At 44.2% G+C, this 25904-nt stretch overlaps 1 protein-coding gene across 1 annotated transcript in view; it reads right to left on the bottom strand.

Annotated features, from left to right (window-relative positions):
• Nucleotides 1-25904, bottom strand: part of ARPC1A (actin related protein 2/3 complex subunit 1A) — a 26842-nt gene extending 938 nt beyond the window's left edge. The window contains exons 1-9 of the mRNA XM_033840677.2: nucleotides 25772-25904; nucleotides 20492-20584; nucleotides 18353-18457; nucleotides 11921-12143; nucleotides 9480-9587; nucleotides 6771-6983; nucleotides 4413-4488; nucleotides 4023-4216; nucleotides 1045-1135 (exon numbers count right to left, since the gene is read on the bottom strand). Coding sequence (XP_033696568.1) covers nucleotides 1045-1135; nucleotides 4023-4216; nucleotides 4413-4488; nucleotides 6771-6983; nucleotides 9480-9587; nucleotides 11921-12143; nucleotides 18353-18457; nucleotides 20492-20555 — 1074 coding nt within the window. The 5' untranslated portion in view covers nucleotides 20556-20584; nucleotides 25772-25904. The remainder of the gene's footprint in view (nucleotides 1-1044; nucleotides 1136-4022; nucleotides 4217-4412; nucleotides 4489-6770; nucleotides 6984-9479; nucleotides 9588-11920; nucleotides 12144-18352; nucleotides 18458-20491; nucleotides 20585-25771) is intronic.

The following is a 25904-nucleotide window of genomic DNA, read 5'->3' as shown; positions in this document are numbered from 1 at the left end:
TTGTAGAGGCAGCAACATCAATCATGGAACCGCACAGGCAGTGGCAGAATTCTGTAAACGTTTAACTTCTGGGGGTTAAGTCCGCAGAGTTGCACACCTGAGCTGCTCTCTTAGCCCCCGCCCCTCCTCCCCACCTCCTTATCCCAACCCCGAAGCTGGAGGGTGCAGAGGCCTCCGGGGTTTGTCCCTCATGGTCAGAATACCCCTCCACGCGGCCTCCTAAATCCCTCTAGCCCAGAACCTCCTGGCCACCCCCTGCCCCCCAGCACGGCTGGAGGCACATCCCTGCCACCCGTTCACTCCAGCAGCCTCTGTCCAGACTCCAGGCCACCTGCACGTCACAGCAGGTGCCTTTCCACGTCGGTTCCAGAGCAGCCCCCAGCTGCCCACAGGCAGGGCCCGCTCTGCTCTGCTTCCGCAGGCCCCACAGCAGGGCCTGAGTGCAGCCCACGCCCCCTGAGCCGCTCAGCTGCTCTGCACGTGCTGCCCCTGCAGCTCAGACCGCTCGCCCGGACAGGCAACTCAGGCAGTTCGTACAGCCCCCCAATTCCTCAAAGTGTAAACATAGGCGCTGGCTCCTCTCCCGGTGCTCCACCTGACCCCCACCCTCCTCTCTCTCCCACGACGAGCTCCCCGAGGGCTCCTTCACGTCCACGTCCTCAATGCCAGCACCTGGCCCGGCACCCGGCAGGCAGGCAGTGAGTGCTGATCTGATTAGTTGGTGTCAACCATAAACACATGTCTACAGAGTTCAGCTAGTCCGGGCCCAACCTGGGGCCCGCCACAAAAGCAGCCCCCAGCCCCCCTCAGTGACTCCGAGGACATCCAGAAGTGTGGACTCCACCTCAGTGAGCAAGTGCGGCTCTCTCCTGCTAACAACTCCCAGGGTTTCAAGAGAACCACAGCCAGTGCACTGCACTCCTGACGTGCACTGCGCTCCTGACGTGCACTGCAGTTGACGGCTGGGTCCAAGAAATGAGGACCAGTCTTCTCATGGGAAGACTTTTAACACAAACGAGATCTGTTCTGAAAGATAGACGATACCTTGAAATCCCAAATGGTCATGGCTCCATCGATGCCAGTAGTGCAAAATTTGCGACAATCTTGCTTGTCCACCTCATAAATAGACACTTGACTGAAAAAAGGCAAAGACAAGAGAGAGACTGTAAGGCACATGGTGAAAGTGAGCTCCAACCTTCCTAGAAGGGTAACAGCGTCTTCAGGAAACGAATTGTCTACCAATTCCTTTAAAGCGTCCATAGGTATTAGTCTGTAGCCATCTGACTCAGAAAATATTAAAATGTATTTTATTACCAGATGTTCAGAAAAGAAAAAGACTGGAAAGAGAGAAAAGTTAAGAACGTGCATTAATTAGAGGGACATGGAGAAGCAGGACAATTCAGGCCACACAGCGTGTACCCTGCGGAGCCAGGAGAGGCCACGACCACAGCTGTGACTGAAATGGACACACTGCTTAAAAAAATACTAGAGGCATCGTGAAGCACGACTGAAATCCAACTGGCTCCAAACCAAAACTCCCAAATTACCCTCTAGGACAATGAGGGCATATGAGTCAAAAGCTCTCCTTACATTTGAAATTAATCATTATTAATATTAGCAACATTCAGACACACCACAAAATTCCAACCAAGCTCAGCCGAGGAGATTGATGAAACAACCTGGCTTAGCCCGATTATCTGAAAAACTTTCAAGAAAACCAATTCCACAGCTCAGACAATATTTGTCTTTCTCCCCGAAATGCCTAGAACATTCCCTCTGGGGAAGGGGATGGCACACACCACCTGTTTCTGCACAGCCTATGGGCTAGAGAATAGCCTTTACAATTTTAAGTGCTTAGAAAAAAATTAAAAGGCTATTATTTCATGATATGAAAATTATGTGAAATTCACATTTCAGTGTCTATAAAGTTTTATTTTTAAATAAAATTTTAAATTAATTAATTTATTTTTGGCTGCGTTGGGTCTTTGTTGCTGCTCGCGTGGGCTTTCTCTAGTTCTGGCGAGCGGGGGCTACTCTTCGTTGCAGTGCGTGGGTTTCTCACTGCGGTGGCTTCTCTTGTTGCAGAGCACGGGCTCTAGGCACGCAGGCTTCAGTAGTTGTGGCTGGTGAGCTCTAGAGCGCAGGCTCAGTAGTTGTGGCGCACGGGCTTAACTGCACTGCAGTATGTGGGATCTTCCTGGATCAGGGCTTGAATCCGTGTCCCTTGCATTGATTGGCAGGCGGATTCTTAACCACTGTGGTACCAAGGAAGTCCCTATAAAGTTTTACTGAAATACATCCATGCATATTTATCTCTGTACTGTCCATGGCAGCCTGCAGGCCACATGGCAGGGCTGTAGTAGTTGTCATGGAGACCACGTAGTCCTCGGAGCCTAAAATTTACTCGCTGGTTCCTTATACAAAAAGTGTGCTGACCCTGCTCTAGGGTAAAGAGGACTTAATATCTGCAAATAAAAGCAGTCATGCCAATCTGCAAAGGTCTTTTTATTCCTAACCTCAAAGTCTCAAAAAGGTAATGAGAGCTGTCTCTTTACAGATACACAGTCTGCAGAGAAGCTTAAGAGAACCTCACAGAAAATAATTTTGAAAATCTTTCAAGACAGAGAAACTTGAAAAGTGTGGAGAAAAGTTCTGCTATGCCTTCAAATGACTACTTTTCAATAGAGCACAGATTATTTCCAGCCTATTTTAAGTCCAGTGGCCCTTTCCGCTGAACATAACAACCTGCAGTTAGAAATTCTCTTGAAGAGGGACTTCCCTGGTGGTCCAGGGGCTAAGACTGAGCTCCCAATGCAGGGGGCCCAGGTTTGACCCCTAGTCAGGGAACTAGATCCCACATACTGCAACTAAGAGTTCGCATGCCACAACTAAGACCCAGTGCAGCCAAGTAAACAATAAAAAAAAGAAAGTAATACGAATCTTATAAAAAAAAAAAAAGAAGAAATTCTCTCGAAGAGAAAGTCTAGAGGTTTCCATTATTCTTCCCATGATCATCTCCCACATTAAAGTCTCTCAACACAAAAGGTCTAGTCAAAGAATACAGTGCAGGGCTTCCCTGGTGGTGCAGTGGTTAAGAATCTGCCTGCCAATGCAGGGGGCATGGGTTTGAGCCCTGGTCCGGGAAGATCCCACATGCCGCGGAGCAACTAAGCCTGTGTGCCACAACTACTGAGCCTGCGCTCTAGAGCCCGTGAGACACAATACTGAGCCTGTGCGCCTAGAGCCCGTGCTCCACAGGAGAAGCCACCGCAATGAGAAGCCAGCACACCCCGATGAAGAGTAGCCCCTGCTTACCACATCTAGAGAGTGCCTGCACACAGCAACGAAGACCCAACACAGTCAAAAATAAATTAAAAAAAAAAGAACACAGTGCATTTCTCCTCTAGATTAAAAAAAAAACCACCAAACTTTCTAGACACGACACAATTCTACTGTCTTATTTAATCACAGACGCCTAATGAAAAATAAGGAGTTTTTTGGCTTTGTCATAATGATGCTGAAAAATCTGTCTCTCTAGTTAAACTATCTTCTTACTTGTACACCTTACTTGAAACCCATGGCTGAAGTGACAGCTACCTTTCAAACAGGATATGACTGTCAGGTGCTCAGTATTAGAGGAACACGACATTCAGGAAGGTCTCCTTTTGTCCTCAGTCAAGTTTCTGAGAAAGCAAGACCCAGAAGAGGCTCCATGACAGGCCGCGCCAGCTCATGGGCCCGCAGCAGGGCCTGTGTTCCGCACGCGGGACGCCCAGACCGTCTATGCCCTGAAGGACGTAATGACTACGTGGGGGCGGCTCGCTCTCTGTGACGAGTTGGAAGTAAGAGCCTGCAGCCGGGAAGTTATAGACCCCTCACTGCCCCCGTTCCTGAATGGATGTCTGGGCCTGCAGGACAGAGAACATCACAGGGACCCGTCAGGAAACGAAGAGGGGAGAAGGGCAGCCCGGTCACCTAACACTTCTGCACAGCCGTCGGGCCAGGGGCCGGGTGGCACCTACGTGATGCTGTTCTGGTGCAGCGTCTCCAGGGCCGTGTTGCGGTCCTCGGTCGTGGCCCGCTTGTCCATGTTGCGGAAGCGCTCCATGGCCGACATGTTGCGCTGGATGCTCTGTTTCGGGATGTCTAGCTTCGAGACGAAGGTCAAGCAGCCACGGTCGTCGCAGCTAAAGAGCATGGGGCAGCAGTCATGGCCCTGAAACGAGGGATCAGTCAGGCCCTGCGGGGTGTGCGCCCAGCGAGTGCCCTAGCAGAGCGGCCCCACCATGGGAGCCTCTGGAGCTGCTTCCCCTACAAGGCTGCTGCTCCGTGCTTGTGCGCACAGCCACAGGGCACGCCCTGCTCCCGTTCTGGAGAGTAAGCACAGGCTCCGGGGCAAGAGAGATGCTTACAGCGGCCACGACGCTGTTCTCCGAGACGAAGCGCACACTCAGGAGGGGCAGGAACTCTGTCTTCAGAGTTGAGACCCTGAACACAAGAACAGTGTTAACCCGAGATGGAGCGGACCACGCAGCCTCTTCAGACACAGACGACAAAGAACCCGTTCTCATGGGGGCTTGGCAGGATGAACGAACACTTACGTTAAGAGGAGTCCCATGACCCAAGCCTCCAGGAATCTCCAGCATGAGCCAGCCCTGAGGTGACCCGCAGACGCGCAGGCCTCTGCCCCCTTTGGCTGTGCCCACCCCTCCTGCACCCACCCCTCCTGCACCCCTGCTCACCACCAACTGCCCTACACTGCGGTCCCAGGAGCGCTGGTTCTCTGCCGCCTCGGCCTTGGCTCCCCCTGCCCCGTTACCCACACGCCCTTTCTGCTCCTTCTGCTTTTCCAAAGTCCACCCCAGTCTCTGAAACTCGGCTTGAGTTTCATCACCCCCACAAACAGCCTTCCTGGACCACTTCAGCCTGCAGTGGCTGCTCTTCTCTCTGGCCTCCTAGAGTTGACCATCAACGGCACGCAGGACTGAAGGCCTTTCTCTGCTCCCTTCTCCTCGCCTGTGCTCACATGGGCTCCTAGAGGGCTGGGACCACAGACATTTATGGGAGTCTATTCTGTGCCCTGCCAGGCACTGGGGCAGGAGCTACGGCCACCGATGAACATGACACAGTATTGGCCAGGCAGGAGCTCACATGCGAATGGGCCGTGTGTGTGTGTGTGTGTGTGTGTGTGTGTGTGTGTGTACACATGTATGCTTCATGATCATCTGGCCGAGAGATTACACAGATACGGCAGCAAACATGCTGGCTGATGAAGTAGGATCATATGGCTCCATGTAAAAGATGATGCGTTTTGAAACTGTGTCTCAGGAGACACCCCTGCCCTATCCCCTTCAGTACGAATGGTATTGGATTAAAGTACTAACACCTCATCTTAGGCTCTCCTGTGGCATACCTGGCTCTTACTACATGAAATACCCTGATATGGAGAAGGGTAGCGGATGTAATCTGACTTGCAGGACCGGAGAAGCCAAATAATAAATCAATATGAAGGTAGACAAGAGCTTCTAATATAAGCATGTGCTAAGAGCTTATTATGCATTACAATAAACTGTACAGAAATCAAACAGCCATGACAAAACATTACTGAATGACAAACAGCAAATTACTATACAAAATGTATACCATAATCCCAGTGGAGTTAAAAATGAAAAGATATATGTGTCTACATATGTAAAGAAATCTTCTGGAAGGCTTCATAATTTAGACTGGGGGTGTGTTTAAAAATTAAAAAGAAAAATTCACCCCAATCAGTAAAATATATATTCTTTCTGAAATGTCACTTTGTTGTCAGTGTGGGGCAGTGGGAGTCAGATGTGACTGGTTCCCTGCACAGGGGACAAGTCAGGAAACCCTTACAGGTGGGTTACCTTTTTTTTTGTTTGTTTGCTTTTTTTGCGATACGCGGGCCTCTCACTGTTGTGGCCTCTCACGGTGCGGAGCACAGGCTCCGGACACGCAGGCTCATTGGCCATGGCTCACAGGCCCAGCCGCTCCGCAGCATGTGGGATCTTCCCGGACTGGAGCACGAACCCGTGTCCCCTGCATCGGCAGGCGGACTCTCAACCACTGCGCCACCAGGGAAGCCCCAGGTGGGTTACCTTCAGCTGCCAACGGAAAGGATTCACCGGGACAGAACCAAGATTCACAAGCGGAAAGGACTGCGGTCACCCTCTCTCTCCCTCTAGACATGATAAGCAGACACAAACTGAAGTCTGATGAGACACACACGGCTCTCCTCAGGGCTGAGCAGGCACCTCTTCACAGCGAGTCTCTGCGATTTGGGCTCCCCCAGTGCACACACCAGGGGGACTGGCTCCCAGGGTGTCAAGTGTCACTGCATGAAGGCCCACATGAATGGAGCACTGTCCACTGACTACACAGAGTAAGAACACATCTCCCACTTCATCTAAGGCTGCTGGATGCCATTTACGTGTTGTGAGGAATTCACAGGAACAGACTAAACTGCCACCTGAAGGAACTCTTACCAGGAGCAAACCAGGAGACTCCTTTGGAGGAATCACAATCAGCACTTCCATTAAGAAGTGTTTCTGGAAGTGAGACCTAAGTCTTCAAAATTTCCCCAAATGGACAATCTAAACGTGTGAAGGTAACTTTAAAGGCTGCCTTGCAACCGGGTTCGGAATTTTATGCTGGTGCCCTGCACTTATACCCAGGGAAGGGCAGCCTCAGGCCAGCTGCTGAGATCCCACCCCACTCCTCTCTAAGTCCAGACAAAGGCAGATACTCACTGCACACTTTTTGAGGCATCGGCAACGGACACGGTGCTGTCGTGGCTGACCCAGGCCAGGCGGCTCCCGCTGGCGGAGAAGCTGACGCCGTGCACCCAGCCGCCAGTGCCACTGCCACCAAACTCTGACATCAGCTGACCAAAAGGCATCTTGCTGCCCCAGGGTGTACTGGCTGGCTTCTCATCCACTTCTTTAATGTAGGCAGAAAACACTCTGTGGTTTAAGGGCAGGAAGAGAAAGAAAGAGTAAATGAAAATATGTGTATATAGAAACAGGCCACAGGCAGCTGCTGTAAGGTGTCCCAAAATGAAAAGATACTGACTCATCAAAAGCAAAACCTGATGGGCTTCCCTGGTGGCGCAGTGGTTGAGAGTCCGCCTGCCGATGCAGGGGACACGGGTTCGTGCCCCGGTCCGGGAAGATCCCACATGCAGCAGAGCGGCTGGGCCCGTGAGCCATGGCCGCTGAGCCTGTGCGTCCGGAGCCTGTGGCCCGCAACGGGAGAGGCCACAGCAGTGAGAGGCCCGCGTACCGCAAAAAAAAAAAAAAAGCAAAACCTGATGACAGACAAGTTCAGATACATAAACCTCTTAAGACACAGAAGGGTTCTAAGGGCTGCCTACAGGTCAATTCAAGTTTGGCCTACGTCGTGTCAGGCACTACTCTCGGGGCATAGCTCTAGAAGTGATGGACACAAAAGCCCTTCCCTCCTGGAGTGCATCCAGGGGAGGACCTTGCTGTCCTGCCCCTCTCCGCTCCCTGGCCCATGGCAGACTCTGCTAAATGAGCACAGCATACTTTCGTGTCTGCTTCACCACCATTCTTAACACAGCAGTCCAGAGCCCACACAGTCAAATGGTAGGAGAGAGGAAACTATTTGCTACTCTGCAATAAACCACTAGCATTAACTCATTTAAAGAAAGAAAGGGAGGGACTTCCCTGTTGTCTAGTGGTTAAGACTCCATGCTCCCAAAGCAGGGGGCCCGGGTTTGATCCCTGGTCAGGGAACTAGATCCCACATGCTGCAACTAAGGAGCCCGCCTGCTGCAACTAAGACCTGGCAAAACAAAAGAAAGAAAGAAGAAAAGAAGGAAAGGAAGAAGAAAAGAAGGAAAGAAAGATAGGAAAGAAGGAAGGGAGGAAGGAAAGGAATGAAAGGAAGGAAAGAAAGGAAGAAAGAGACATCCAAAGAGAAAGTCAAGGGAGGCCAGTGAGAGTGGGTAGGCTCTCCCTAGTGTCACCCTCAGGTCCACTGTCCAGCCTTTGTGGCAGGTCTAGTCTGGGATGACGGCGGGTCCATTACAGCCTGGGATCATCAGTCTCTTTCTCTAATTCCATGAAGCTGTGCGTAAGGATGTTTTGACCAGAGTTGGGAAGCAGAAGGGCTAGAGAACAGCTGGGGATCTGCCCTCCAATGCTATTTCTTTATACAGCTTCTCTTCAAAAACTTCTGAAACTTAAAGACTCCCGAAGCGATCTGGGATGTTTTCCCCCTAAAACAATAATGATGGCAGCAGCTCTGGAAGAGGCAGGACAGTGGAGAGGCAAAGGAAGCCTCGAATTATCTGTAAGTTAGATGATGTGACCTCAGAATCTCTGTGCTTTAAATCTGCATCACGATGGCTACTGCTTTAGTCATCAGAAGCCAGGAAAGAACTGTGCTGCCAAATTGACAGTTCGAACAGAAAAGACCCTTACCCACAGGACCACAGGTCAAAGCCAAGTTTATTTCTGGAAATTAATATTAACAAAAGAATTGTAAGCTATTTGTACAAGGAGATTTTTAGACACAGCCTGACAACCCAGGTGGTATGGTTAAATTGCATCTTCTAAGGGAGCTGTAATGACTCTGCGTAACACATCATAAACAACAAAACTCCTGAATATGAAAAAATCTTTACTGTTAACACTGGTTCTCAAGCAGAAGAGCCAATATTTTTCCAAAAAGTACCTTGACACTATTGTACTCCCATCCCACAGCCAAATTCCCATACAAGTCCTTTAAAAAAAAATCCCAAACCAAAAACCCCGTGAGGATTCTTGGATATAAATCACTGGCCAGGTTTTCTGGAATTTCTCCACATAGCTTACCAAAGAATGCTGCACCCCACCTCCCAACCCACCATAGAGTCAACATGAAGCAACATTTGCTTTTCTTCTGGCTAAGGCCGGGGTGGGGAGGGGGGAGACTTCTTGATAAAGAACAGCTTTAAAAAGCAATTACACTGTATGACCCTTAAAGCTCTCAGCAAAGTGGCTGTGTTTCTTCTAGTCTCATGCTAATGACAAATAAAGAGCTTTAACTGAAAAGGAACCGCACAATAACAGCTCAGCAGTGCTCTGTTCAGCTCTGTTTTGTTGATCTTAGTTTCACTCTGGAATTTGCCCAGTCTGCTGCCTGGGTTATGAAATGAGAAGTAACACCGTGAGAGCGGGGGACCCTGTACCTGGATGTTCTGCCTGAGGAAACTTCCTGGCTCTGCCCTTGCATCCCTCCGCCTGCCCCTCCTGGTCCACTGCTTTCTATTGATATCTCCTGATTTCCGCACTTGTTGTAGCTCCTTTTCTAGATCACAAGCTCCTTTCATCTCTGGGACCCTCGTGGGGCCTAGCACAGTACCTTACAAAGAAAAGGAACCTCAAAAATACTTGCTGAAAGATGAAAAACGAAGAGCTCAAGGCCGTCTACCAATCCTCACTCGTTCCCACCTGCATTTGAAATCACAGGATCCTGCTGCCAGCAAGACGTTGTTGGGATGCCAATCCAAGCTGAGGACCGTGGAGCGAATGGGTTTTTTAATGTGCTTGCTTACCCACCTACAAAAGGAGAAAACCCATTTTAGTTTATCCACGCATCAAGCAACCGTCCCCAAATGACCTACAAATGTGTGTCAGGCAAAAACACCTACACGTGGTTCTCAAGTGGCCACCGAGTGTTCTACCAGAGAGAAGGTGCATTTCTAGAGGAAGAGAGGAAGGGGAACCATATGTGGCCCCTTTGCTCTCCTGTCTTTCAGGCTTTGACGTTTTCATCAGAGCAGCCAGTTTGGAACTTTCCTGGCTACCAGGGGATCCTCATCATTAAGTATATTTATGGATTAACTCTCATACCGTCCCCCATGGACTTTCACATTATGTGTAACTCTAACCTTTGAAATAAAAATTGAGGTTTGAAATCACTTGAATTTTTTTAAAAAATAAATTTATTTATTTTTGGCTGCATTGGGTCTTCGTTGCTGTGCGTGGGCTTTCTCTAGTTCTGGCGAGCGGGAGCTACTCTTTGTTGCGGTGCGCGGGCTTCTCATTGCGGTGGCTTCTCTTATTGCGGAGTACGGGCTCTAGATGCGCGGGCTTCAGTAGTTGCAGCATGTAGGCTCAGTAGTCGTGGTGCACAGGTTTAGTTTCTCCGCAGCATGTGGAATCTTCCCGGACCAGGGCTCCAACCCGTGTCCCCTGCACTGGCAGGTGGATTCTTAACCACTGCGCCACCAGGGAAGTCTGCTGAATTTTTATTACAAATATTCAGTGATTTGTTCCTTTGTTTTGGGTTAAGTTTGGGTTGTAAAATAGTTTAATTTCCTTTCTAAGTCTCTGAGAAGGTGCAAATTCTTTATTTTTTCACAGAGAAATCAAGAAATTAGCAGAACCTCTTGCTGGTGATGGGCCTCTGACTAACTCTCTAGCTCCACTAAAATGTTTATTTATGTCTAAGATCAGTCATTATTCTGGCCTGATTCAATTTCTGTCCCTAAACTGCTGCTTAAAGACCAATGCTGTTCTGCTGCTTAGAAGCTGAGAGACTTACTCTCGAGCAGAGCACCCTTCCTTGGATGTTAAATCACTTTTCTATAGAATCTTTTTCGTAGGGTCTTTTCTGAAAAGCAGACAACATTCTGACTTGTTTTAAAACAGTTGTTTTACCTTAAAGGCGTTTAGAGGTTGTTTTAAAGTACTCGCATCCTACAAATGAATTATAGTGCCATAGCTGAGACACTCCCCTGAACATAATGGTTTGATCAAGGGACAATACCTCGTACTACAGTAAAGCCCAATTTGCCTGAATCTGAGACTATTTTTCAATGAATAAGAATGCAAAGTCACTGAGGTTGAAAGCTACCCAGGAAAAAAGCTGTTTCTAATCTATTTGTTACAGTGAGCCTTCTAAACAATTTCTTGCAGGCAACATTTTGTTAGCCTTATTTTTACACATGCTTGCAAGCTTGCAAGCAAGAAAAACCGCAGGTCTTCAACTCAAAATTCAAACTTGGTGCAAATTCACAGACTTGTTTCAAAGAATCAAAATTTCTGAGGTTTTACTAAATTACAAACTGTAATGTGATAATCCCTTCCTTTCCTTGTTTCAGACAGTGACACATGAAGAGTAATGTGTACCCGGCTATTTTTAGTACAAACACTGCCAGTTTCGCACTAAATGACAATTCCATGTTGAAGCATATCTACCACCCTTTCTGAACACATGCCAGGTAGAGCAGAGTGGTTTCCTTATCAAAGTAAGCAGGAAGGAGTAGTTAAAATAACTTACTTAGCCATTAAATAAATCCCCGTATTTTGACTGGCTCAGCTCCAAGTGGTTTACAGTATAAAGTAAGTACAACAGGCTGATTATATTTCTGAGATTCTGGTCAAATTTTAAAGTTTAACAGTTTAAACAAGTAAAATATTATGCCAGGACATAGATTTGGTATAAAACTTTAAAGAAAGGAGAATATTGTTATCTGTAAGACTCCTAGATATTTTAAGTCAATAGAGATAGGGAAAAAAAACTTCCTTAGGGCACTGAGCATCTTTCAAGTTTATAATTTATGTATCAGAGTAAGAAAACAGCAATTTAGACAGCACAGAGTGAGAAGAGTTGTAGCATCTTAAAGAACAAACAAGTCAGGAGATCAGAACATGGAAACCACAGTTCGATATTAATATGAGAAAGATGTGAGATTGGACTCACTGCACACAGAAGAAGGAAAAATGTTCAGAGAGAATGGAGAATTTCAAAGGAAAAAAAAAATATCCAGATGAGGAAAAGATGAAGTTACAGTTAAGCCTCCACCCAGTGCCTCAAGAAGTCACCGAGGACACAGCAGTCCAAATGTATGATTCTACAGAGAAATAAAAATACTCATGTTGCTCACCAGTCATTTTCGGACTCGAAGTAACAAACAGAAATGAGTCGTGCTCCGCTGCCCACAGCAAATTTGTTCTCTAGCGGGGACCACTTGACAAAAGTGGCTGCACGGTTAATTCTCAGGATCACCAGGGTCGGCTTCCAGACACCATCTTTCTGACTCCACACGTAGGCATTGCGGTCAGCCCCACAAGTGACGATGCGGTCACTCTTGGGAGCCCAGTCGATACCTGCAAGTTGAGATGTGGTGGCATCTGCTCTGCCTGGCCATTGACAACTGACACGGCACCAGCAGGAGGGCACCGGCGTAGCAGGGCTGGATGCGGGCTTGGGATCTTCCTCCCCAGCCCATCCTTCCCCACCTATGGTCCTGGTCACCACTTCACACACAAAGGCAAGGATGTTTCTCTGCAAAGTTCCGTAACTCAGGATCCTCTGGAGGCCAGGCAGAACAGAGCTGTTATAATTGCAGAGGTTACAAACCAAGCAGGGGCATTCTTAACACCCAGCCACATATCTTTAGAATATGTGATCTGAAGACCCTTTTCTTCCTTCTTTACTGGATTTTTTTTTTTTCTCTGAAAGTACCTTTACTCATTCAGTAACAGACCTTGGTCCATGATATTAACTGAAAGACTGCTATATGACCTACAAATAAAACAACATATAGGGTAAACAATCATCAGTATAGAGGGGAAAATATAAATTGTGATTCTTCTGAAGCTCACTGTTTTTTAAACTAACCGAAATACCTTTTTTACATGATACAGGTTCTATGAAAGAGTCTTTGAGTATCTTTGCATCTAAACAAGGAAAAGACCTAAATATGTGTCTGAATGTAAGATTTATTTTTCTTATTTGATCAGACTTTTACTTACTTGGTGCCTCTATGAAGGATCCCAAAGTCAAGGTCAGTTTGTTATATACCAAGAGTAAAAATCTGCTATGATTCAGTCATTTTATAGTTACTGATGAGGTATTTTCTATAAGTATAACTTAACACTGAAGGTATAGAAATACTACAAATAATTTTTTATTATAGATATCTCTTTAAAAATAATTAACATTCTTAACATTTACATGAAAAAAGTAAGAATCAAAGTCTCCATTAGCCATAAATTACAGTGACTTTAGTAGTGTGAACAGTTTATGTTCATTCACCTACAGGAATAGTCAGCTCAATTATTCATACCAGTGAAGGGAAAAATATGGGGAAGTGTATTCTCGGTGATATGTATTTTTATTTTAAATCTATTCATTATAGGACAGCTTTGCAGTTCTCTTTATTACATTTTAAATTTTATTTTATTTTATTTATTTTTTGCGGTACGTGGGCCTCTCACTGTTGTGGCCTCTCCCGTTGCGGAGCACAGGCTCCAGACGCACAGGCTCAGCGGCCATGGATCACGGGCCCAGCCGCTCCACGGCACGCGGGATCTTCCCAGACCGGGGCACGAACCCGTGTCCCCTGCATCAGCAGGCGGACTCTCAACCACTGCGCCACCAGGGAAGCCCTAAATTTTATTTTTAACTACAAAAGCAAACCCACATATTATCATGAGACAAACATCACGATGGGACACATGCGAAGTCAAAAAAGCCCTGCTTCCGTTCTTCACACACATTCTTCCCGCAAAGGATACTAATATGGCAAACATTTTCTCCTGTTTTTTATAAATCAGCAGTGGTTGTACATTATTTTAGAACACTGATCTTATCATAATAATTTCCCAAAACATCCCATTGTTGTACTTTTTATTCCCAGTCACTTATTAGAATAGATAAAACTGGAATAAACATTCAGACACACACCTTCTTGCTCTGGTTAAAATGATCTCTATGATAAATTCCCAGAAGTGTGATGCAAAATAGTTATTTTTATGACTGTCTTGTTCTCCTAACTTGATTACCAGCTTCCTGACAATATGAAGCGAGTCTCTGAAACTACTGTGGTGGGCAGACCCTGGAGTGGTCTCCGAGATTCCACCTCCTGTTGTTCACGACTCTGTGGGACCCCCCTCCCTGTGGGTGTGGGCAGGACCCCTGACTCACTTCTAACCAGTGGAATGCTGGGAAGGTGAGATGGATGTGACTAGTGCACAAGATTACCTAAGAGCACGGCACCCCTCTTGCTAGAGACTCTCAAGGTCTTTCTCTGTTACTCTCTGTTGAAGAAGCAAGCTGCCATGAATCTCTCAGCTGCATGGAAATGAATTCTACCACCATCAACCTGAAGGCGCTTGGAAGTAGATCCTTCCCTGGTGGAGCCTCTGATGAGAACAGCCCTTCCGTGGCTGACACCTTGATTACAGCTTATGTGAGACCCTGAGCAGAGGTCCCAGAGAAGCCAAGCCCAGACTCTTGACACACAAAAAACTGTGAGATAATAAGTGTGTTTTGGTTTAAGTGGCTAAGTGTGTAGTATTTGTGACATAGCGATAGAAGACTAATACATCCTTATCCAGAATATTGCCTTGTAATGAGAAAACTCAGTGATTCTGTAATGATTTTGACAATCTCAAATTTCACCCCATTCCAATATCACCACCACTTTAATTACACACGTATGTATTTTATAAGAATTCCTGAGGTGCTTTAAAAAAAATCAATAGATCCTTATTCTCTAAGAAAAATACAAGGAACTGCCTTCTGCTTCGTTTTATAGTTCTAAGTCTACTTCTGTGACTACATCTTTCATTTGAATATAGGAGTTGTAAAACCAGAGTCGTAGCCTCAACCTGTTTTTAGATAACATTAGCTTTTAACTCTTTTAAAACACACACTTGTTAAAAAGAGAGTGGGAAGGGCCAATATTCAGTAAAGGCAAGTTCTCATCTCTTGCTAATTTAGCGTTGCATCTTTTTTTGTTTTCCTGCCATTAGAAGACTTCGAAGGAAAAGAAAAGGAATCTAACATCTATCCTGTCTTTCCTATACTGACTGTATTTCAGGATAACCAAATAGTAGATGAAGGTAAGCATCTCTTTTATGAATGTATTCCAGCTAACAGAGAAGAAATGATAGATTTAGAATATTATCATGTTGCAGCCACTATTAAATTAATGGCTATAGGCACTAATCATCAACAACTGCTAACATCACAGAAAGAAAGACAACCGGACATTATGTGCCTCCGTCATGAAAGAACCTGCTACCACCTAACTTCAACTAGCAATTCACAGGAAACACAGAGGACGGAGAAATATGTGAAACACCATGGGCTTGCAATCCATAAAACCCAGGCTCTGGAAAACAGTACAGGACAAACAACCTGATTTCTCAATTTTCTTAACAAATAATTTGCAAAGGAAAAGAAAGAAGGGAACCTATAAACTTAATAGATAGATCAACTGATCACAACCATGTGTGTACCTTATTAGGATGCCAATTAAAACAGACTATTGTATTGGTTATTGTTGAAGAGTCCTTACCTTTTAGAGACGCAAACTGAAATATGAAGTGATGCAATGTCTGGGATGTGCTTGAAAATAGTACAGGAAAAAGAATTGAGAGTGAGCTGAGAACAAGATTAGCTGTGAATTGATAATTGCTGAATCTGAGTCATGGGTATATAGGGGCTCATTACATTACTCTGCTTTTATATGCTTTCTATTTAAAAGTGTCCACAATAAAATGTTTTTTTTTTTTAAAGGAGATGGTGATCAAGCATTTAACACAAAAGAATAAAGTCAGAGAAAAACACCAGAACTCTGATATCCCTTTGATGCATGCCATACTCTTTTTCTCTGTAGTACTGAGCAGACTTTTCTTCTAAAAAGCTTCAGAGAGTAATTTTCTTTTTCCGTAGTTACTATCTCTCTGAGAAATTATGTTTGATCCTTGGTCTCCTGCCAGAGTTATATTTAGACTTTTCCAACAACAGCTTTTTCAGATCTAAAAAAAAAATGTCATTTGAGCATTTGGACAGAAAACAGGCCCAAGTTCAAAGGATTCCAGAAGAGAAGCAGGGGGAGAAAAAGGACATAACTATTTCACTTTTTTGGCTATTTCTTTGGTCTTTCATCTTGGCCCTTTCTCATTTATAAGTATTTCCTAATGTTAAAATTCCAATTTAAAATATGAGTGTTCTTATTTTTAGGCTGTAAGGCCACTGGCAAAGGGACTTAAAGAAAATAGGCCAAACCTCATAAAAATAAGGTCATGGGAAAGCAACAGCAACAAAAATAGAAATTATGTCTTTGGTGCTGGTTTGGTAATATAGTTAGTCGGTTCCTGACTGATATCACATACAAAGCACTGGTAAAAACAAGAAGGGATGGTCATAAGTTTTTGCTGGGGATACAATGTAAGGGGTGCAGAGGGTCAAAACATGCTGTTTTTCTCTGATTGCGGGGAAGGATATATTTAAGCTAATCAGTATATTAGGGGATGAGAGGCAAAACTCAAGGGTCCCAATTAAAAAAAAAAAGAAAATTATCATCAGTCCCTGTGCTGCCCACTTAAGTGCAAAAAATCATTGTGAGAAGGGAAACCCAAGACTGTGGTGAGAAATTTATAATTGAAAAGTTAAGGAGAATAAGTTTTGATGTGCTTGGCCAATTGTTTAAAGCAGTTGAATCACTTAGAAAATAGGATAAAAAAGAAACTATGGTAGTAAGGGTCAAAGACTAAGAGTTCTCCCTGAACGCAGCAGTAAGTTAGTATGTTTTTTTAAAAAGTAGCCAGACAGGGCTTCCCTGGCGGTGCAGTGGTTGAGACTCCGCCTGCGGAGGAAGGGGACATGGGTTCGTGCCCCCGTCTAGGAGGATCCCACATGCCGCGGAGCAGCTAGGCCTGTGAGCCATGGCCGCTGAGCCTGCGCGTCTGGAGCCTGTGCTCCGCAACGGGAGAGGCCACAACAGGGAGAGGCCCACGTACCGCAAAAAAAAAAAAAAGAAAAAAAAAAAAGTAGCCAGACATGATTTAACAACAAAGCAATACACTCTCTTGAAATCTGGTATCAAGATATGGTTTACTAAATTCTGAAAACATTGTAAAAATTCTCCATTTTTTCTTCCTTCTCCTTTATTTCACACTTGCTTAATAAAACTCGACACTGCTCTGCTTGCTACCTTTACCCAACTATTCATTGATAGTTTTTGTCAAAGATGAAAGTTACTGTACACTCAGGAATCTGCCTCAGAGCTAATGCTTTAAGATCCAGTCTTCTACAAATTGACAAGAACAAGTTAAAAACTCAATGGAAAAATGGTTAGGAGTTATGAACAGTAAAGTCATGAAAATTAAAACCCAGGTGGCTAATAAACATCTGCTCAACCTTTCTATTAATCAGGGAAATGCAGCTTATAGAGTGACCAAAGATCACTCATCAGTCAGTCTGCTTCTATCAAGCATGTGTGGAGTGTGGGAAGAAAAGCACTCCTATCAGGGCTGCAGGAATGCAGGCGATCTGACAATGCCTGGCAAGGCTGAAGATGCTTGCACCCCTGTGGTACAGCAAGTCTCCCAGAGACATTCACACCTGAATGGAGATCTGCCCAGGGACGCTCAATTTAGCACTAAAATGTCACAGGGAAAAAGTGGAAGCAACTTAAATATCCTTCAATGGAGGAAAGAGTAAATAGATGAGGTATGAAATGCTACCCAGCGGGTAAAAGGAATCAATTTGATCTAGATACACCTACATACACAGAACTCAGAAACAATGTGGAATGCAAAAGTAAGCCACAGGAGATGCATGCTATGATACCATTTATGCAGTATTTAAAAATTCTAGCCAATAGTACTAAAGACTGCTTACACACACTGACACACACACACACACACACACACATACATGTATGTGAAAGTATAAAAAATGGACTGGGACAATGTCATACCAATTACAGTGTCTTCTGGGGGAGAGGAATAGGACTGGTGGTGACAGGAGACTTTACCATTATCTGGAATAATATTTCTTATAATAATATACTTCTTATAATCAAATCTTTGTGTCCCAAGTTTTCTGGCACAGGAAAAAAGATAAATAGCTGCTAATTCTGGGTGGCAGGAATATGGGTGTTTGTTATATTACTCTATGTCCTTTTCAATATTTTGGAATGTCTTCCTTGCCCTAAAAACAACATACAGGAAAATTTTGGAAGACACAGCGTTCCCTTAGGACTTGGGAACACAGCTTGGCTTGCGGTTGCACACAGCTGACGTGCTGTCTGGTTTTCGCTTTCATGTCTCATCTAATCTAAGCTCTCTAGTCCCCAGAGTAGGTTGTGTTTTCTGTAACATTAGCAGAACAATGCATACCAGCTGGGCTCAGAGACGCACTTAAAAACTGAGGTCACTATTATATATTTTCTCAAGAAAAATCAGTAAATGCTGCACTAAGTACCATGGCAGACTTCCTTTACTAGGCTATCTGTTTACACAGAAGCGTGCTAGACTTGGAAATGCCGTACTAAGCTCATGTGATCTCCTTTTTTTACCTGTGATGTGTCCGTTGTGCTCTTTGAGTTCATGAGCTTTCACCCACTGGCTCCCGTTCTTCTTGTAGATGTGGACTTCATGGTTATTGGGGCTAAGGGCAATCTCTGGAGAAAAAAGTCAATAGTTAACACCTGAACTCGAAATTGTCACCAAAAAAAGTGATGTTACAGTTGGCATTTTAAAAACAGACTGAAAAAAATAAAAAATAAAAAAAATAAAAACAGACTAAAGGAGGGAACAGGAAAGCGGTTTCAGAAAATGGTTCCCAATATTCGTCCTGAAGAATTCCTTTATTATTTTTACCTCTACTTGTACTCCATATTTTAAAATGTTTTCTAGAAAGACTGAATTAAAAAATTCATTTTATTATAAACATATACAACTGTCAATTAAAGTTCTAACCAGTAACAAATAAACAATATTACTATACTTAACTGATATAATTTATTTTATTTTGTTTTGGCCCAGCCGCTAGGCTTGAGGGTGAAAAGTGCTGAGTCCTAATCACTGAACCGCCAGGGAATTCCCTTAACTGACATAATTTTAGTCCACAGTAAATATATTTGACATTTTAGTTTGCCTGTACAACACTATTAAGGACAAATATTTTATTTCTGTTAGACTTTCTGAAATACTAAAAATAGTTCATAGGCTTTCATTACTGCTATCATAGACCCAGGCTGGAACCACTAGTTTATAAAAACAAAGAAACAAACAAACAAAACCTCCAACAACCCTTGATACTACTGATAAAATATATTGAAGTTTTTCTTTACAATAAAGCCAATATAAATCACAAAATAGAATTCTCAAGAGAACTCTCTTAGACCAATCTAAAATGTTAAGAATATACATATATGATGGATTTTTTTGAACTTATACTGGTATTTTTTCCTTTCTAGTTCATCCATTTTTTAAAAATAAATATCGATTTCTTAAAATTAAAGTCTATGACCCAAACTTTAGGTCAATCATTTAATAGTTCCCCCATCTATACATAATATCCAGAACAGGCAAATCCATGGAGACAGAAAGCAGATTAGTAGTTGCCTAGGGCTGGAAGTTTTGAGGAAAATTGGAAGTGAATGCTAATGGGCATACAGTTTCTTTTTGGAGTGATGAAAATATTCTGAAACTAGACAGTGGTGATTGTTGCATAATTCTGTTTAATATACTAAACACCACTGAATTGTATACTTCAAAAGGGTAAATTTTATGAAATGTGAATTATATTTCAATAAGGCTATTATTTTAGACAGTGAATAAATACCTAACTTTTAAAAATAACTCATGGGCATAATACTACACTTCTGTCTGTTTTTTTTTTTTTTTTTTTTTTTTTTTGCGGTACGCGGGCCTCTCACTGTTGTGGCCTCTCCCATCGCGAAGCACAGGCTCCGGACGCACAGGCTCAGCGGCCATGGCTCACGGGCCCAGCCGCTCCGTTGCATGTGGGATCCTCCCGGACCGAGGCACGAACCCGTGTCCCCTGCATTGGCAGGTGGACTCTCAACCACTGCGCCACCAGGGAAGCCCCTGTCTGTTTTAAGATTTTTTTTTGCCTTCTCCTTGTCATATTACCTGCACTTTGCTTGCTGTACTACACCTACTTCTAAAAGTCTTCTCCATCCCTTTCTAGTTTGCTAGAGCTATAAAACTGGAAACTCAAGCTTATTACGAATAGCATAGTAAACACTAGATTAAATACTGCTCTCAGTATGGTTTACTTTGTAAACCATATGTGTCTTATATCTAGGTCCTAGTATTCTGACTAAATGCTGGGTGGTCAGTGTTACTGTACAACCATCCCAGACATTGGGTTATTAGGGCAATGAAAGATGTCTCTGATATAAACTGTCCTCCAGGTGGTACTGTAGAAAAAGAAGTGGACAAGGAGCCAGAAGGCCTGAGTGCTAATTACGGCTCTGACATTAACTTGGGTGTAACCACTGGAAAGTCCTTCCAACCCTCTCAGCCTCGATTTCTCTACCTGTAAACCAAAGGACTGACCTAGTTCTCTCTGAAGCTATATCTATGTCCTGTTCACATGATATTGAAATATGTGATCCCTAAAAGTACCTACATCTAAAAGAATCAAAGGTACCAAAATAAAGGAGCAAAGTTAATAGCATACTTACGGGTACGATCCCTGTTCCAGGCATGACAGGTGATTGGCTCTAGTAAAAACTGATGCAGGGACATTATTCTTAGTGTGTTCAAAGGACAGAAAGCTGCAACAAGCAACAGAAAAAGCATTTAAAATGGCAGGCAACCCATATTTAAGTTGTCTGGGGATCCTGAAATGTTTGGGGAAAAATAAAACCATTCTCCCATTGAAAAAGACCAATCTCAATGTCAAAACTTAATCATTTAAATACAATTAGCACTGTAACCACATCAAGGGACTCTAAAACCATGAGTTAAGGACTGTTGGGGTACAAGACATTCACACAGTCTCAAATGATCATCCCATAGATTATTTATTAATTACAAACAGAAAAACATGCGTTTACAATAAAAAAATCTGGCAGTCACCACCTTAACCAAGCAATCAATCTTAGTATCATAAGTAGTGGAACAATATAATCTGATAGGCCTCCTGACAGGAGACAAACTGAAGGGCACACCATCACTTATAAATAGTGACCACTTAATTTATTATCCAGACCAGAATACATTCAAGAGAGCATAAAGGGGCACTATTAATAATTATGCTGCAAAAACAGGCCACAGGACTATGCTGGAGAAACCTGGTAATATGGCCAACCTACCTATGAAGTATTTATGCCAAACATATTGTATTTATGCTAAATCCAATCAACATCTAGACCTAATTTCCGGTTTACAGGAAATAAAGGGGAGTGGAATTAGTTAAGTAACACCAAGGGAAAACAAACAGTTAAAACCAGAATGTGTGCCATCCTATAAAACAATTGGCCTGGACAATTCAAAAGAGGTTGGGGTGGGGGAGGGTGGCTGTTCTAGATTAAAAGAGCTATGAAAACCAAATCTGATAAATGAAACTTGATTGTAAACCTACATTTTTAAAACAGCTGTAAAAGATGTATTTCGTAAAATAGGAAAAATTTGTATTTGAACTGCCTATCACACAACAATATGGAATTATTTTCAACTTCTTAACTATGATAATGGTTGGCTGTTAGGTAGGAGAATGTCCTAACTCTTAGGAGATAAAGATAATGAAGTATTTAGGGATGAAATGTCATGACATCTTCTGTAACTTATTTTCAATCATTCAGGACAACAAGTAGATGTATAAAGAGCAAATGTGGCAATACGTCAACAACTGGCGAATCAAGGCAAAGAGTAGGCAGGTATTTGTTATGTTAGTTACTGTTTAAACCTTTTATTGTAACTAAATGAAAAGCAGGAATCTGTGAAACATCATTAAATTAAAAATCAAATCACACTCTCCATTCTATAGGCACCCAAATCTAGATACACTGATGAAGCAACTTTTACCTGAAATAGGAGAAATTTTTTCAAAAAAGCAGTCAGCGGCCCCACCCCCATCCCTTTTTTTATCATTTCTAAGAGGCACTCCCACAGCACTCAGACGTTTCAATACTTAAGTACAAGTCAACCTAGGGTGGAGACTGAAATGTGAGATAGGAATTCTGATGCAAGAAGGAAATGAGTGGAAAGGCCATTAGAAGGTTGTAAAGTGAACAATGAAAGTTCAGACAAAGCAGAAATCAATCTTAGTAGAAATCAAAGGAAATGTCTCTGCTAATTGTTGTAAGGGAACCTAAAGGTCAAAAAGAGATAAGTGTACCCTTAAATAAAACATCTGATATCTTGAACTGGCAGAGAAATATCAGTGTTTCACATTCTATTCTAAGAGTGAGGATATTTAAGTCATTAATTTTTTTTACGGGTACATGTTCTAGAAAGCAAATTGCAACTCACAAATAAAATCTCTAACTCGAAATAAAAAAAACTTTTAAATGAATTCAAATAACACTGCTTAATTTGTCTATTTTTTTTAAGTAAACCTCCAGAAGCTCAGTGCATGATTCTTTTTCTGATACGATACGCTTACCCATTACAAAAGGTTTTACTCAGTTACTCAAAATAACATGTTGTGCCATAAACATCTGCTTAATTAAAAGCAATTTAGTTTATATGCCACATTTTAAAGGCTTACTTGTTAACTGAAACAAAATTGGTCTGCAAATTAATAATTTAATGTAAATATCTACATGCAATAAAAGCACACATTTCATATACAGTTAAAAAAGAAAAGGTGGACTATTCTGGTGGCGCAGTGGTTAAGAATCCGTCTGCCAATGCAGAGGACAAAGGTTCCAGCCCTGGTCCGGGAAGATCCCACATGCCTCGGAGCAACTAAGCCCGTGCGCCACAACTACTGAGCCTGTGCTCTAGAGCCCGTGAGCCACAACTACTGAGCCCGCACACCACAACTACTGAAGCCCGCATGCCTAGAGCCTGTGCTCCACAACAAAGAGAAGCCACAGCAATGAGAACCCCGCGCACCGTGACGAACAGTAGCCCCCGCTCACCGCAACTAGAGAAAGCCCGCGCACAGCAACAAAGACCCAACGCAGCCAACATTTTTTAATGTAATTTTTTAACATTTTTAAAAAATGTTCTCGGGCTTCCCTGGTGGCGCAGTGGTTGAGAGTCCGCCTGCCGATGCAGGGGACACGGGTTCGTGCCCCGGTCCGGGAAGATCCCACATGCCGCGGAGCGGCTGGGCCCGTGGGCCATGGCCGCTGAGCCTGCGCGTCCAGAAGCCTGTGCTCCGCAATGGGAAAGGCCACAACAGCGAGAGGACCGCGTACCACAAAAAAAAAGGAATGTTCTCAATTTATATTAAAAAAAAGGTGCAGACAAAGGCTTTCTCATTCTAAACCTCACGGTTATAAGCAATGCAGCAAAGCCTTCAAAAGAGGTAAACATTTACTCAATGGCATAATTATTTCTAAAATTGTGTTTCTAATTTCGTTATAGCATTCAAGTTCCGTATTTGGACATACACTTAGACCTGTACTTCCTTCTATAATCATGTGGCTATTTTAAGTCTGTAGGCCAAGACAACACTCATGTTTGTCAGATTCATACGACACCAGTAAACACTGCCTGTGTTCATTAAACTCAGTGTGAAAGCAGAATAATGACAACTTGAATTTTGTACAAAGAAAAAGAAACCTCTGTCGTAGGGTGATAATTATAATTTCTAAACTGTGATTCATATTTAAGTGAAATCTGAAAAACTTTGTCTTAACGAGGGTAGAGAGAAGAAAAAGGGAGAGACAAAAAGGTGCTGCATTAAATTTAACAAACTTCTACTGATGAACTTTTAATGTCCAGCACAGAGAGAGAGAACAATTTATAGGACATTATGATTCCAGGGACCCCCTCCACCCCCCAACTCCTTTCTTTATCTATCACTTGAGTCATCCTGGTATTTGGTTAGCCATGGGCTGTGGAGCCAAGAGGACCTGGGTTTGAATCCTGGCTTTGACACACAGTAGCTAGGAAACCCTGGGCAGGTCACTCAATATCTCTAAAACTCATTTTTCTTCATCTGTAAAATGGACACAGAACTGACATCCCAAGGCCAGTGGTAGCAGGATTAAATAATACGTGAAAGCATGTAGCTCAAAGCCTAGCCTAAAACAGATGCTCGGTAAGTTAAGTTAGTTAGTTCCCTTTCTTCCTCTGACCCAAGGCTTTTGAACCAGTCCTAGAAATACACACCAGTAAGTACCCTCTGAACTTGGAAACAGCTACCTAGGCTTTAAATTCTCGGTCCTGGAGCTTTAAAGTATTTGTACAGTGGGGATTTCAGTTCCCTGCTTGGGGTCAGTTTTCGAGACTGTGATTCATCCAGTTTCTAATTGCTCTCAATACCCAACCCAGCAATAGCAGGTGCTCTGACAAGGTCACCACACCCTCCCCAGCGTTCAGAGACAGGTTCCAACTCCAGGCACCAGTCTCACCAGCAGACCAAACTTCCTTAGGCAGAACCTGTTTCAGCACAGGATTAGTTACCTAGATCTGATACTCTCCCCCAGCAGGAGATTTAATTTTCCAAGAATGATCGCCTCCTTTAACTGTGGTAAGTAGATAAATTAACCTCGGAAGGCCTCCGAATAGGTTGTGTAGGAAGCAGCCACTCACACCTACTCCCTCACAGGGCAAAAAATAGCCTCCTGAATGATACCTTCTCCTTTTCTTTCTTTTTTTCTTTTTTCTTTTTTTTTAAGATACCTGAAAAACCCAGGGCCTCCGGGAAACCAAAAGGTTAGATTTAAAAACTGATAAAAGAGGGCAGAACTAGGATAACTTAGGTAATTTCAGCAATGAGTTGAAATAGATAAAAATAGGTCAGCATTTCCTTCCGGTTCCAAAGTCCCAGTATGAGAACAGATGGCTTTATAATTGAAGATTCTAAACTACAATTTATTAAGTGCCTGCCATGTGCCCAGCAGTGTAGTAAGTACCAGGTTGGGGCCAGAAACATAAATAAATCTGACACTTTCCTGGTCCTCAAATCTGGGGGGAGAAGCGTAGAAGAGGAAGGGGAGATAGATGCACAGACAGAGAATGCCGAGAAGCAGGGATAACTGCTAACATTTATTGAGCACCTACTCTGGGCCAGGAACTATCCTAAACAATTTATGCAAATAAACTCACTGGAGCCTCAGAAACCCCCTGAGGATCCTATTACTACAGATGAGAAAACGGGGACTCTGAGAAGCAATCTTCCCAGGGTCATCCAAGCAGTGGTGGCGCCGGGATGGCAATCTGGGCAGCCCAGCCGAAGGGGTGTGGTGGGAAAGGCGCTACAAAAGGGTTCCACGGAGCGACCAGGAGCGAAGAGGTACAACTGTGACTTAGGGGAAGGCGGCACCCAAGCGGGGGGGATTCTTAAAGAACTCGGGGGAAGGTTCTTCTCGAGCTCGGTAAGGTCCCCCAACATCTGAAGGATGGAAGGCGGCCCTAGACAGGAACCAAACATTCCAGGGGCGCCTATGGCGCGCAGGGACCCTATTCTAGACGCTGAAGAAAGGAATGAACGGTGCCTCGTGACGCTCGACTGGGGGGAGATGATTCCATTCACCACAATATTAGAGACTGGGATAAATGCCCACAATGGAAGCGCAGGAGAAGCAACCTTTAATTCTGGCATCGGAGAAGGCTTGGCGCTCGAAAATCGTGAAAATGGTATCTGGACGTGTGGGGACCCCAGGGCTCGGCAGGCCCCTCTGAGAACGCGGCTTCCCCGCCCCCTCCCCCCGGCCCGCCCCTCAGCCTCAGGGCCCCACGGCCTAAGCCCCCGCCTCGCCGCCCCCGCGGGTTCAGATCCGAGACGAGGCCGGCCCAGGGGAGGCCGGCAAGGCCAGAAACTCGCCCCTGCTGCTCCTTACCTGGGGGTCGGAGCCGTCCGAACGGGCTCGGAGCGTTGAATTCGCGGACTCTGGTCAGTCGACGCGAACAGGCTCCGGCGGGCGCGGGCGGACGACCGAGGCCCTGAGGGAGCGGCTGACAGATCCCGGAAGT

This window comes from Tursiops truncatus, chromosome 15 (genome assembly GCF_011762595.2).
Source record: "Tursiops truncatus isolate mTurTru1 chromosome 15, mTurTru1.mat.Y, whole genome shotgun sequence".
Taxonomy (NCBI): Eukaryota; Metazoa; Chordata; class Mammalia; order Artiodactyla; family Delphinidae; genus Tursiops; species Tursiops truncatus.
Note: the sequence above shows the minus strand (reverse complement) of the source record. Positions and strands in the feature narration are given on the sequence as shown.